Raw genomic sequence first — 13,022 nt, forward strand, 5'->3', positions numbered from 1 at the left:
GGAGGGGAGAGCAGGAGCGGTGGAAGCTGATGTTGCTCAGGCACACCCCAAGTGTGTCTCACTGTGGTCCCTGCAGGGTGCAGTAATAGAGCGCACTGTCCCCCAGCTCCAGCTCGGTGATGATCAGCGTCCCGGAGCTCTTGTCAGCCTGGCAGGAAAACCTCTTGCGGGCAAAAGGGGCTGTGTGGCTGTAGGAGCCTCCCCGGCCCTTGCTCTGCAGCAAGTACTGCAGCGGTCCACTGGGACACGGCTGATACCAGGCCACGTAAATATAGGAGGCATTGGAGCTGTAAGTGCATCGTAAGGTCCCGGTATTCCCTGCTTGCCATGACACTGTAGACCTCATCGCTTGGATCTCATCACCCTGAAATGCACCTGAAACAAAAGCAGGGCTGTTCCATGACTGCTTTACTCTCACTGGTGCAAGGCAATGGCCCACAAAAGGGTCAATGGAAGCAGGCAATGGCATTGCCAGGCAACGGTGTTGTCAAAGCCCAAGTGCTTTGGGTACTTCAGGGAAGAAGGGGCCAAGGGAGGGCAGCGAGGGGCTGCAGGCAGGCAGAGCAGCCGGCCTGCTTGGGTGACGGAAACACGTTGAACCACCTTCTCAGAATAAAACACTGAGTTTGGGACTCAGGAGATGGAACTTGGCAGTGCTGGGAAAGGAGCTCTTCCCGAAAGCCAGGACGACCTGCACTGTGCACTGATAGACAATCTCTTCCTGGGAACAGCCCTCAGCCACCTCAGCACTCACTGGCTCCAAATATTGTGCACCCTGGGCCGGGCCCCAGCAGGTTTTTGTTAAAGCTTAGCTGGATTTCCTGTCCCCGTGTGCGAACAGCGCAGAAGTAGCGGGCAGAGTCCCGGGGCTGCAGGTCCCGCAGGGACAGAATCGACTCGGACCGGGAATTGTCCCGGGAGGCAGTGGCTCGACCCCGCACTCCTGCCCCGTACTGCTTCGTACTACCCGAGTACCCGCTGATGTACGACACCCACTCGAGGCTGCCGCCGGCCGCCTGACGGTACCACCTAATTGCATAAGGCCCGAAGTCGAAGCCGGATCCCCGGCAGGAGAGGCGCACGGTCTCCCCGGGCGCTCGCAGCCCTCCGCCGTCCTCCACCAGCCTCAGCTGCGCCCACAGCCCTGCGGACGGAGGTTTGTGTCAAAGCTCAGCTGGATTTCCTGTCCCCGTGCAACAGCGCAGAAGTAGCGGGCAGAGTCCCGGGGCTGCAGGTCCCGCAGGGACAGAATCGACTCGGACCGGGAATTGTCCCGGGACACCGCGGCTCGACCCTGCACTCCTGCCCCGTACTGCTTAGTAGTACCCGATGGCCCGCTGATGTACGACACCCACTCGAGACTGCCGCCGGCCGCCTGACGGTACCACAAAACTCCGTAACTCCCGAAGCTGAAGCCGGATCCCCGGCAGGAGAGGCGCACGGTCTCCCCGGGCGCTCGCAGCCCTCCGCCGTCCTCCACCAGCCTCAGCTGCGCCCACAGCCCTGCGGACGGAGAGCGCAGGCAGCCGGGCAGGGCGCGCCCACGGCCCGAGGACGTTCCCCCGCCGCCCCGGGGCTGAGCCGCGCCTGCTCCCGACACCTGCGCCCCGACCCGCTGCCCGAAAGCCTCCCGAAAGCCCTCTCCCCCGCACTCTCCCCCGCCCGCTCCCCGCCTCCCCGCTAAGGAAGGCCAGCGCGCCCGGCGCCGGAGCAGCCGCGGCCCCGGGCAGCCCCAGCCCCGGGCCCAGCCCCGGGCTCGCTGCCCGCCCCGCCCGGCTCTCACCTGCCGGCCCCGCGGCCAAGGCCAAGGCCAGGAGCCACGGCCCCAGCCCGGGCGCCATCGTGCCCTGCCGCGCCGGGGCCGGCCGGGGCCGAAGGGCCCGGCGGGAGCCGCAGAGGAGCCGAGCGGAGCCGCGCTCGGGCCCGGGCTCGGGCCGGCTTCTGCGCGCCCCGCCGGCTCGGCCCCTCGCCGGGGCAGCGCCGACGCCTCTGCCCGCCCCCGACAGCCCCGGCCCCCCGGGGCCGCGGCCCCTTGGCGGCAGGAGAAGGGGCGGCGCGGGGAGGGCCGCGGGGCAGGGGCGGCGGCAGCGGCAGCGGCAGCGGCAGCGGCAGAGGAGGAGCGCGGCGCCCCGGCAGGCGAAGGCTCCTGCCCCTCGGCTCCCAGCGCGGCTCCGGCGCTGGCCCGGCTCCCGGCCCGGCCGAGCCCTGCCGAAGGCTGCCGGCCCGCAGCGGCCCCTCGCAGGACGCTCCCCGTGCCCCGTGCCCCGCACGCCCGGCCCGCCCTGGCCTCGCTCCCATCCCTGCCAAAGGCCTACAGAAGCCCAGGCTGAGCACATCAGTAGCTCCTCCCTTGCGATGGAGTCACTACAGCATAGAAGGCCACTAGGCTGGTCAGGCAAGACTTGCCCTCGGGGAAGCCATGCTGGCTGCCTCGAATCACCTCTCCACCCTCCGCGTGCCTGAACGTAGCTTCTAGGAAGAGCTGCTCCACAACCTTCCCAGTCACAGAGGTGAGGCTGACAAGTCGGTTGTTCCCAGGGTCCTCCTTTCTACCCTTTTTAAAAATGGGTGCAATGTTTCCCTTTTTCCAGTCCCTGAGGACTTCACCTGACTGCCGTGACTCTCCAAATATCATGGAGAGTGGCTTGGCAACTACACCAGCCAAATCCCTTAGGACTCTGGGATGCATTTCTTCAGGTCCCATAGACTTAGCTATGTTCCTCATGTGGTCTCGAACCTGATCTTCCATTACAGTGTGTCGTGGTTTAACCCCAGCCAGCAAACAAGCACCGTGCATCTGCTCACTCGCTCCCCCTGCACCAAGTGGGATGAGGGATAAAATTGGGAAAAGAAGTAAAACTCGTGGGTTGAGATAAGAACGGTTTAATAGAACAGAAAGGAAGAAACTAATGATGATAATGATAACACTAATAAAATGACAGCAGTAATAATAAAAGGATTGGAATATACAAATGATGCACAGTGCAATTGCTCACGACCCACCCGCCGATCGATGCCCAGTTAATCCCCGAGTGGCGATCCCTCTGCCCCCACTCCCCCAGTTTTTATACTAGATTTGACGTCACATGGTGTGGAATACCCTGTTGGCCACTTTGGGTCAGCTGCCCTGGCTGTGTCCTGTGCCAGCTTCTTGTGTCCCTCCAGCTCTGTTGCTGGCTGGGCATCAGAAGATGAAAATTCCTTGACTTTAGACTAAACATTACTTAGCAACAACTGAAAACATCAGTGTCATCAACATTCTTCTCATACTGAGCTCAAAACATAGCACTCTGCCAGCTCCTAGGAGGACAATTAAATCTATCCCAGCTGAAATCAGGACGCACTGGGAGGGACTTTGCTCCCCAAGTCCCTGCCATGAGGTCCATCCGCTCAAGAGGTTTGCGAAGAGCGATTGCCAGCGAAGACTGAGGCAAAAAAGTTGTTGAGTACCTCAGCCTTCTCCTTGGCTGTTCTTACCAGTTTTGCTGGTCAAGTTCATCAAAGGGGGATACCCCTTCCTTGACTTTCCTTTTCTGCCTGACCTACTTAGGAAAGCCCTTCTTACTATCCTCTCTGCCTGCAGAGCAGCTCAGCCCACATCTTCCCTGTCTGTGCCTCTGTCACTGCAGTCAGTCCTAGTCGCTCCTAGTTGCACCTTTGATCTAGGATAACAGTGAAGGCGAGAGGTGGGGCTGGAGGAGCAGAAGAAGGTGAAGCTGTTGGTGCACTCCCAGGTGTCTCCCACCCTGCAGGGTGCAATCACAGAGCCCTCGTTTGGCAGGAAAAACACTGCTGGGCAAAAGGTGATGTGTTGCAGTAGGGCCACCCTGACCTTCCTCTGAGGAAGGACTGCAAGGTACTCCTGGGACTTTGGAGCTGGGCCTGGGGGTGGCAGGTTGTTCTCCCATTGGCCCCACATCCCTTGGTGTTGCTGAGCTGCTGCTCCTGGATGTGAGCCCCCTGAGCCCAACTCTGCTTGGACAGGGCACCCCTAGGCAGATATGCTCCCCTCCTCCCTCCACTCTGGCCCAGCACCCTACTCGCTCCTCCACACTGACACTGCTCCCGCTGCCTCTTCCCATCAAAGCCTTCCCAGACCCCCCCCAAGCAGCAAAGGCAGCAAAGGGCAGGTGAGATCTCGGGTTTCCGTGGCACTGAACCTCTGGGGTACATGTGTAGGCTCAAGCCCCAAGGCTCATCCCCCAAAACTTACGTGCACAGGACTCAGCAGGGACGAGGCTGTTGGGGCTCCTCAGCAGAGCAGGGTCACTCCCTTCTCTGTGCTCACCGTACTCAGCAGGAACCCTGAGCTCCCCTACAACCACAAGAGGGGACACCTACTGAGCCCTGACACAGTGTCACCCTCTTGACTGCTACCACCATTTGGGGGAGCATCGCCCACTCCACAGACTGTCTGAATCCTTCCCCTCCCTCCGCTCTTGATGGGTGCTCCAACACGGCCCCTCTGGGAGGGGATCCAGGACAGGTGAGGGAAGGGGAGGTGCAGAGGGTAGAGGAGCCCACTGAAACTGGAGGCATGAGGCCGGGAAAAGAAGCAGGGGGATGCAGGCCCAGGGTGGCCTAAGGTGCCCTGGGCCACTTGGGGCTGTCCCGACATGGTAGGACATGCTGGGTTCCTTACAGGCCCTAAAATCAGGGAGGGATGGATTGTTGGTGTGGCACAGGACACCCTCCATATCTTCCTTGTTGGCGTCTCCCACAAAATTCTACCCTGGCCCCCAGTGTGCACACAAGAGCATAGAGATGCACAGGAAGCCAACAGTAACAGCACAACAAAAGGACCATTCATCACCTCCAGGGAGAAGACGCTCTGCAGCTCAGCTCCTTCTATTGCACCACCCTGGGGCTCTCTGAACAACATGAGGTTTGAAAACTCAGTTCAACTCTGACTTTCCATGTTCAAATTATAGTTCTTCAGTGCTCGCTGCGCTTCTTCCCAGGCAAACCTCTTTCCCTGTTGCTTCCTGCCTGTGGGACAGACTGAGAAGGAAGGCAGAAGGTTAACAACACGTTCATCATTTTGTGTGTGTTTGTGAGAGACTCTGCTACTGCGGCTGCTGCAGCACCGCTGTGCCTGTTTCTGGGAAAAGCCAGCTCAGACTAGTCTTGAAACTAGTACTTAATGTGGGCTCAGAGGCCTCTGTCTATGCCTGAGAAAAGGCACCTGCAACCCCGGGAGACACAGATGAACAGGCAGCAAGAGCTCAAACAGTTGCTCCATCTACTCTATCACTTCCCTGGGCTTCTGCTTGTGACGACTGGGATCCAGCAGCTGCAGACGCACATGCTCACAAGCTCTTGCTCCCATTATAGTCTCAGATCTGGAAGAGAAGCACACTTCACCATTCTCCGCGTGTGCTCCCAAATCACCCTCTGTGCCTTCCCCATTTCCTCTGCTCACCCCTCAGGCAGCAAAACTCATGGGCTGGACTGAGTCAACCTGAACCATGCCCAAAACCAGAGCAGGGCCATGACTGGGCACCTGTCCCTAATAGGAACTGACAGAAACAGCAAAACTTCTTTCCATCCTGCTGAGGGGGCTGTGAGAGAGAAGCTGTGTGCGGCTTAGCTGCCTACCAGGGTTTACCCTCAGCAGTCCTTTTTGGTGCCCAACATGGGGCACAAGGGGGTTTGACATAACAACATGTTTAGTGGCCCGAAGTTATAGCTGTTACAGCTGCGTAGCTATGAATTGGCAGGCTCCTCTGCTTGCCACCGGGCTTGCTTGCTTTGCTTCATGTTAGACACCAGTGCTCGTTAGTGGCTGCTTTTTTGCTTTTGCTGTTGGCTGTAGTGCTTATCGTCTCACTCTGCTGTGCCCGGGAAGACTTTGCCAACAGCAATGGCCACGCGCATGGGTTGGCATACTCCAGTACGAGAGCGAGTGGCAGCGACTGTGACCTGTGGGTAAGTCCACGCGGGAGGGGGTACACCCCTGAAGGCAACGAGGTTCGTGTGCGAGCAGGCCATAGCATGAGCTGTGCGTTAGCCAACATTGGAGAAGGGCTTGAGCAAACACTGACACGGAGGGGAGGGGAGGAGATCATTGCAGTGTTACAGCCTGTGCCCTGCTCCAAAGGTACAACACCTGCAGGCTGTAATAAACATAGTGCTAAATTGTTGCAACCCACGATCTGAGTTGCATGTTACAGGAAGTACTGTAACGGGAACCAACAAACCCAAGGGAGAACGAACTTCACAAGAAGCCCTGCAGCTTCAGCATAACCCAGCCTGAGCTGGCTTTGGCAGCCAGTAACCGTCCACAACACAATGCGCCTCCTGACCTGAGCAACCACCTTTAAGATCTTCGCTTTACCCATGAAACTGTCTTTATATCAACCCCTGGGTTTTCTCACTTCTGCCCTTCTGACTCTCAGCCCCAGCCTGCTGAGGAGCTAGTGACTGAGCAGCTGTGTGGTGCTTAGCTGCCTGCCAGCATTAACCCACAAAATGGATGAACTTAGCCAGCTAATCATAATGGAAGTGCCTGGAGTCATCAACCACTTGGCAGCAGCAATGATGTCATTGGAATAGCCTTGGCTTTCTTTACAAATGAAGCTACATGCTTTCCTTCTACAACACAGTGCTTCTAAGAGATCCCTGTAAAATTTCTGAAGAATACAACAGGGGCAAACGTCACCAGGGTTCAGGATGTGTGCAATGGGCCGTGTACTGAGTGGTGGCTCGGCTGATGCTGCACCAGCGCCGGGTTCCCGGCATCAGAACAGATGCAAGATTTTGTAACATTTTACCACCTTTCCTGGCATGTTAATAAAACAGTTCTCTGTTCTCGACCAGGGAACTACAGGCTGCTCAGCCTCACCTCGAGCCCTGGAAAGGTGATAGACCAACGAGTCCTGGGAACCATTTCCAGGCACAGGAAGGACAAGAATGTCATCAGGATTCACTTAGGGGGAGTTACGCATGACCAACACGATAACCTTCTATAAGGAAATGACTGGCTCTGTGTATGAGGGGAGAGCAGTGAATATTGGCTACTTTGACATCCAGAAGGCTTTCCACACTGTCTCCCGTAATGATCCTCCTAGAGAAGCTGATGAAGGCTGGGCTAAATGAACACACGGTGACGTGGATCAAAACTGTCTGAATGCCTGGGACCAGATGGTGCTGATCAGCAGCATGAAGTCTAGTTGGAGGACAGCAACTAACAGTGTACCCCAGGGGTCAGTACCGGCTCCAGTCCCGTTCAACATCTTCATTAATAATCTGGAGGACGGGACAGAGTGTGCCCTCAACAAATGTGCAGGTGACAGCAACCTGGGAGGAACGGCTGATACAGCAGAAGTTAGTGCTGCCATCAGGAGGGACCTCAACAGGCTGGAGAAATGGGCTGACAGGAATCTCACAGAGTTCAACAAGGGGAAGAGCAGTGTCCTGCATCTGGGGAGGAACAACTCCATGCACCAGGACAGGCTGTGGTCACCCAGCTGGAAAGCCGCTTTGCAGAAAAAGACCTCGATGTTGTGGGAGACACCAAGTTTGCCATGAGCCAGCAATGTGCCCTGGCAGCAAAGGCAGCTAAAGGTATCCTTCACGGCATTAGAGAAAGTATCATCATCAGGATGGATCCTCCCTCTCTACTCAGCACTGGAGGAAACACCTGGAGTACTGGGTCCAGCTCTTGGCTTTCCAGTATGTGAGAGACATGAACATAAGGTAGAGAGTCCTGCACATGGCTACAAAGATGAGAAGGGGTCTAGAGCATCTCTCCTACAAGGAAAGGCTGAGCCTGCTTTGAATGTGAATCCTGGGGAAGAGAGGGCTCACAGAAGAATCTCATCCATCTTCAGAAATACCTGACGTGAGGGTGAAAAGAAAACAAGGCCTCAATCTAGGTGCCCTGGTGGAGCAGGGGGTTTGGACAATAGGACCTGCTGAGGTCCCTTCCAATATCACTCATTCTGTGAGTAGAGGAAGGATCATATCTTCGATTTATGCAAGGCATGCAAGGTGTGAAAGGGTGTGCCAAGTTCCCCAGTGTGGAACCCTCCAAGCCCGCATCCCGGTCTACTTAGCTAGAACAGGCAATGACCCCACGCACATGAGGTCCTACATGGTCAGAGTGGCTTCTGCTCACCTTTCCCCAGCTCCTCTCTGCTCACAGACCTGCTCTGCTCTGGCTTCCCACTTCTCTGGACCTGTGACACCACCCGGCCATGACCAGTCCCCACTCCGTGCCCCAGGCACAGCCCAGTCACCACCTTGGCACAGAGATGGGCTGTGACACCCATGTACGGCACGTCCATTGCAAGGTTTTGGTAGCAGGGGACTGCAGGGGTGGCCTCTGTGGAAAGCACTCAGGGACCGCCTCGTGTCCAGCACAGCCTGTTCCAGCCAGCTCAGGATAATACCTGCTGCAGGCCAAAGCTGAGCTCATCAGCAAAGCAGGCATTGCCTATGGGACAACAAGGAGGGGGAGGAGGTCCTCCAGACACAGGAGCAGAGATTCCCCTGCAGCCCATGGAAGACAACGCAGTGGGACAGTTGTTTTCCTGCAGCCTGTGTAGGATCACATGGCAGAGTACATGAGTGTGCCCTGACAGGAACTGGGGCCTGTGGACAGCTGATGCTGGACCATGTTTATCCTGAAGGACTGCAGCCCTCCAAAAGGACCCACCCTGGAGCCATTTGTGAAGGACTGCAGACCATGGGAGGGGGGAAGGAGCAGTAGAGGTGAAGTGTTATGATTTCACCTCAAACCCCATCACCCATGGGCCACTTGGGCAGAGGAGGTAGAGGACTTGGGAATGAAGGTGTGAAGCTGAGCAAGGGAGGAAAGCGGGAGGTGTGGAGGAAGGTGTTTCCAGGATTTTGTTGCTCACAATCCTATTCTGTTTTAATTTCCCATAAGTTAAAATTCCCGCAGTGTGCAGGAAAGGCCAGGAACTCCTGCAGTGCAGAGTGATGGAACCTCACTGCCTGGGAACCGCCCTGAGCCCCCCACCCAAAGCAGCCCCTTGGCCCACAGCTCTGACATTGTGGGCCGGGCCCCAGCAGGTTTTTGTTAAACCTCAGCTGGATTTCCTGTCCCTGTGTGAACAGCGCAGAAGTAGCGGGCAGAGTCCCGGGGCTGCAGGTCCCGCAGGGACAGAATCGACTCGGACCGGGAATTGTCCCGGGACACCGCGGCTCGACCCTGCACTCCTGCCCCGTACTGCTTCGTAGTACCCGAATCAAATTCGATGTAGGACACCCACTCGAGACTGCCGCCGGCCGCCTGACGGTACCACCTAATTGCGTAAAGCCCGAAGTCGAAGCCGGATCCCCGGCAGGAGAGGCGCACGGTCTCCCCGGGCGCTCGCAGCCCTCCGCCGTCCTCCACCAGCCTCAGCTGCGCCCACAGACCTGCGGACGGAGGTTTTTGTTAAAGCTCAGCTGGATTTCCTGTCCCCGTGCAACAGCACAGAAGTAGCGGGCAGAGTCCCGGGGCTGCAGGTCCCGCAGGGACAGAATCGACTCGGACCGGGAATTGTCCCGGGACACTGCGGCTCGACCCTGCACTGACTGCCCGAATCGAATGAATGAGGAATCGTGGTTGATAACGGACACCCACTCGAGACTGCCGCCGGCCGCCTGACGGTACCACAGAACTCCGTAACTCCCGAAGCTGAAGCCGGATCCCCGGCAGGAGAGGCGCACGGTCTCCCCGGGCGCTCGCAGCCCTCCGCCGTCCTCCACCAGCCTCAGCTGCGCCCACAGCCCTGCGGACGGAGAGCGCAGGCAGCCGGGCAGGGCGCGCCCACGGCCCGAGGACGTTCCCCCGCCGCCCCGGGGCTGAGCCGCGCCTGCTCCCGACACCTGCGCCCCGACCCGCTGCCCGAAAGCCTCCCGAAAGCCCTCTCCCCCGCACTCTCCCCCGCCCGCTCCCCGCCTCCCCGCTAAGGAAGGCCAGCGCGCCCGGCGCCGGAGCAGCCGCGGCCCCGGGCAGCCCCAGCCCCGGGCCCAGCCCCGGGCTCGCTGCCCGCCCCGCCCGGCTCTCACCTGCCGGCCCCGCGGCCAAGGCCAAGGCCAGGAGCCACGGCCCCAGCCCGGGCGCCATCGTGCCCTGCCGCGCCGGGGCCGGCCGGGGCCGAAGGGCCCGGCGGGAGCCGCAGAGGAGCCGAGCGGAGCCGCGCTCGGGCCCGGGCTCGGGCCGGCTTCTGCGCGCCCCGCCGGCTCGGCCCCTCGCCGGGGCAGCGCCGACGCCTCTGCCCGCCCCCGACAGCCCCGGCCCCCCGGGGCCGCGGCCCCTTGGCGGCAGGAGAAGGGGCGGCGCGGGGAGGGCCGCGGGGCAGGGGCGGCGGCAGCGGCAGCGGCAGCGGCAGCGGCAGCGGCAGAGGAGGAGCGCGGCGCCCCGGCAGGCGAAGGCTCCTGCCCCTCGGCTCCCAGCAGAGGAGACAGGCTGGAAAGAGGCGCCTAATTCACGGCTAGAAGAGGAGGAGGGCTCTTCCCACTGTGCTCTGAGGGGTGTCTGACGACATCGAGAGGCAGAGGCAGGTCAGGCTGCAAGCAGTCAGCACAGCTCCACGGAGCCGTGCAGAGCACAGGGGCATGCTCAGTTCCTGGAGGGCATCACCCCTTCCTTCCACTTACCTAGGATGAAGAGTAACCCCACGCACATGGCAGTCCACATGGCCAGGCCCGCTCTGTCTCACCTCTCTCCAGCTTCTCGCTGCCTGCAGAACAGCTCTGCCCACGTTTTCCCTGTCTGTGCCTCTGTCACTACAGTCACTCCTAGTCGCTCCTAGTTGCACCTTTGGTCTAGGATAACAGTGAAGGGAAGAGGTGGCGCTGGAGCAGCAGAAGAAGGTGAAGCTGTTGGTGCACTCCCAGGTGTCTCCCACCCTGCAGGGTGCAATCACAGAGCCCTCGTTTGGCAGGAAAACCTCTGGTGGGTAAAAGGTGACATGCTGGTTTTGAGCCACCCCCAATCTTCCTCTTCTAAAAGGATTGGAGAGTGCTGCTGGGACTTAGGAGCTGGCCCTATGGGTTGGCAGGTTGTCTTCCCTGGGGGCCCTTTTCCCTTGGTGCTGCTGAGCTGCCGCTCCTGGATGTGAGCCCCCTGAGCCCAACTCTGCTTAGACAGGGCACCCCTAGGCAGATATGCTCCCCCTCTGCTCCCTCAGCTCTGGCCCAGCACCCTACTCTGGCATGTGCTCCCTCCTGCTGACACTTATCCTGCTGCCTCTTCCCATCAAAGCCTTCCCAGACCTCCCAAGCAGCAAAGGCAGCAAAGGGCAGGTGAGATCTTGGGTGTCTGTGGCACTGAACCTCTGGGCTACATGTGTAGGCTCAAGCCCCCAGCTCATCCCCCAAAACTCACGTGCACAGGACTCAGCAGGGACGAGGCTGTTGAGGCTCCTCAGCAGAGCAGGGTCACTCCCTTCTCTGTGCTCACTGTACTCCGCAGGAACCCTGAGCTCCCCTACAACCACAGGAGGGGACACCTACTGAGCCCTGACACAGTGTCACCCTCTTGACTGCTACCACCATTTTGGGGAGCATCGCCCACTCCACACCGGCCCTCCACGGACTCTCTGCATCCCTTCCCTCTCCTCTCTTTTGATGGGTGCTCCAACATGTCCCTTTGGGGAGGGAATCTCCAGGACTAGGGTGGAAAAAGGCAGCTGCAGAGGGTAGAGGAAACCACTGAAACTGGAGGCTTGAAGCCAGGAAGAGAAGCAGGGGGTGTCGCATCCCAAAGTTGGAGCAACTCAGGTTCGTGGATTTGCTTTGTCAGAATTAAGGTGAAACGACACCAGGGGAGTTCAAACAACAACCAACATTTATTCAACCTAGCTAACTTTGTCCAAGTACACATGAACTTGTTAATAGGAACCTTGCAACATGTCATTAAGCCGCTGTTTGAGAAGAGGAGGGAAGTATAGAAAAATGAAATGGAAAAAGGAACAGGAAATGTATCAGAAGGAGAGCCCTCCCATTGAGTCACGAGGTTCAGAGCAGACCCCCTTGCTTTCTGGACTCCTTCTCAAAGAGAAGCCCAGGGGCGGCTAGATCCACTCCTAGTCTCAGACTTGGTCAACGGTTTATGTTTAAAAGGATGAGGTGTAGGGACTGTGGAAAAGAGAGAAGGAAAAGAGGGAGTGGGAGAGAGAAAGAAAGAAAGAAAGAGAGAAGAGAACAGAAGGGTTTCACCAGTCCTGGGTCCAGCGTTAGTCCAGCCAGCGTAGAGAACCAGTTCCGGAGGGCGCGCACTGAGGACTCATTCTCTCTTCTTTTATAGTGTGTTAGTTGATGATCTCAACATGCGCAGTTCCCACACCTGGGGTTCACTGGAATCGGTCAGTGAGCTTGGGGGGGGGGGGTTCATTGTGGAGTTGCCTCTCCTTTCCTGCTGGCATGACCACTTAAGATAGAAGCACAGTCCCAACTTCTGTGGGACCTTCTTCCTCCAGGAAGGCATAAATTGTGTTCCTTCTCCTGGTCACTTCAGATAAGGAATTGGGGCTTTGGAGAAGTGTGTTCCCACCCTCCGTGGGGCCCTCTCCTCTGGTCACATTGTCCTGTTCACAAAAATCCAGCATTTTTACAGATGCCATTTTCTCCAGCAAAGCTCTTTTAGCGGATGTTTGAGACATTGAATTTGTCAGACCGTCACAGGGGGATGCAGGGCCAGGGTGGCCTAAGGTGCCCTGGACCACTTGGGGCTGTCCCAACATGGGAGGACGTGCTGGGTTCCCTATGCCCCAAGCTCATGGACAGCTGGAGTATAGTCCTGGTGGCGGGCACCCTCCATATCCTCCTTGTTGGGGTTCCCCTGCAAAGAGCCATGGATCAGGATTTTAACCATGGATACTGCAACACTATATGCTGCAGGTCTCTGCCATGAGTCTGCTAGATCCAGTCCCAAGTGTAGCTGCCGTTGATGGTGGGTACACCAGAGATGTGGCAGGTATCTCTGAGACCCTCCGTACTGTGGGGCCTGAGGCCTTTGTCTGCTCCTGAGAAAGGGCACCTGTGACCCCAGGAGACAAGGATGA

At 58.3% G+C, this 13,022-nt stretch overlaps 2 protein-coding genes and 2 gene segments (V, D, J or C); all 4 read right to left on the reverse strand.

Annotated features, from left to right (window-relative positions):
* The window catches only part of LOC142034583 (M1-specific T cell receptor alpha chain-like), a 137,276-nt gene that overhangs the window by 102,125 nt on the left and 22,129 nt on the right, over nt 1-13,022 (reverse strand). The gene's annotated exons all lie outside the window — the stretch shown is intronic.
* The window catches only part of LOC142034582 (T cell receptor alpha chain MC.7.G5-like), an 88,673-nt gene that overhangs the window by 43,520 nt on the left and 32,131 nt on the right, over nt 1-13,022 (reverse strand). The window lies entirely within an intron of this gene.
* On the reverse strand, nt 1,000-1,962 carry LOC142034586 (Ig heavy chain V region C3-like). The segment is given in 2 exon segments: nt 1,000-1,503; nt 1,784-1,962. Coding segments are annotated over 2 exon segments (435 nt in total).
* Nucleotides 9,287-10,196, reverse strand: LOC142034587 (Ig heavy chain V region C3-like). The segment is given in 2 exon segments: nt 9,287-9,743; nt 10,024-10,196. Coding segments are annotated over 2 exon segments (432 nt in total).

The sequence above is a fragment of the Buteo buteo genome, chromosome 9 (assembly GCF_964188355.1).
Source record: "Buteo buteo chromosome 9, bButBut1.hap1.1, whole genome shotgun sequence".
Lineage (NCBI taxonomy): Eukaryota > Metazoa > Chordata > Aves > Accipitriformes > Accipitridae > Buteo > Buteo buteo.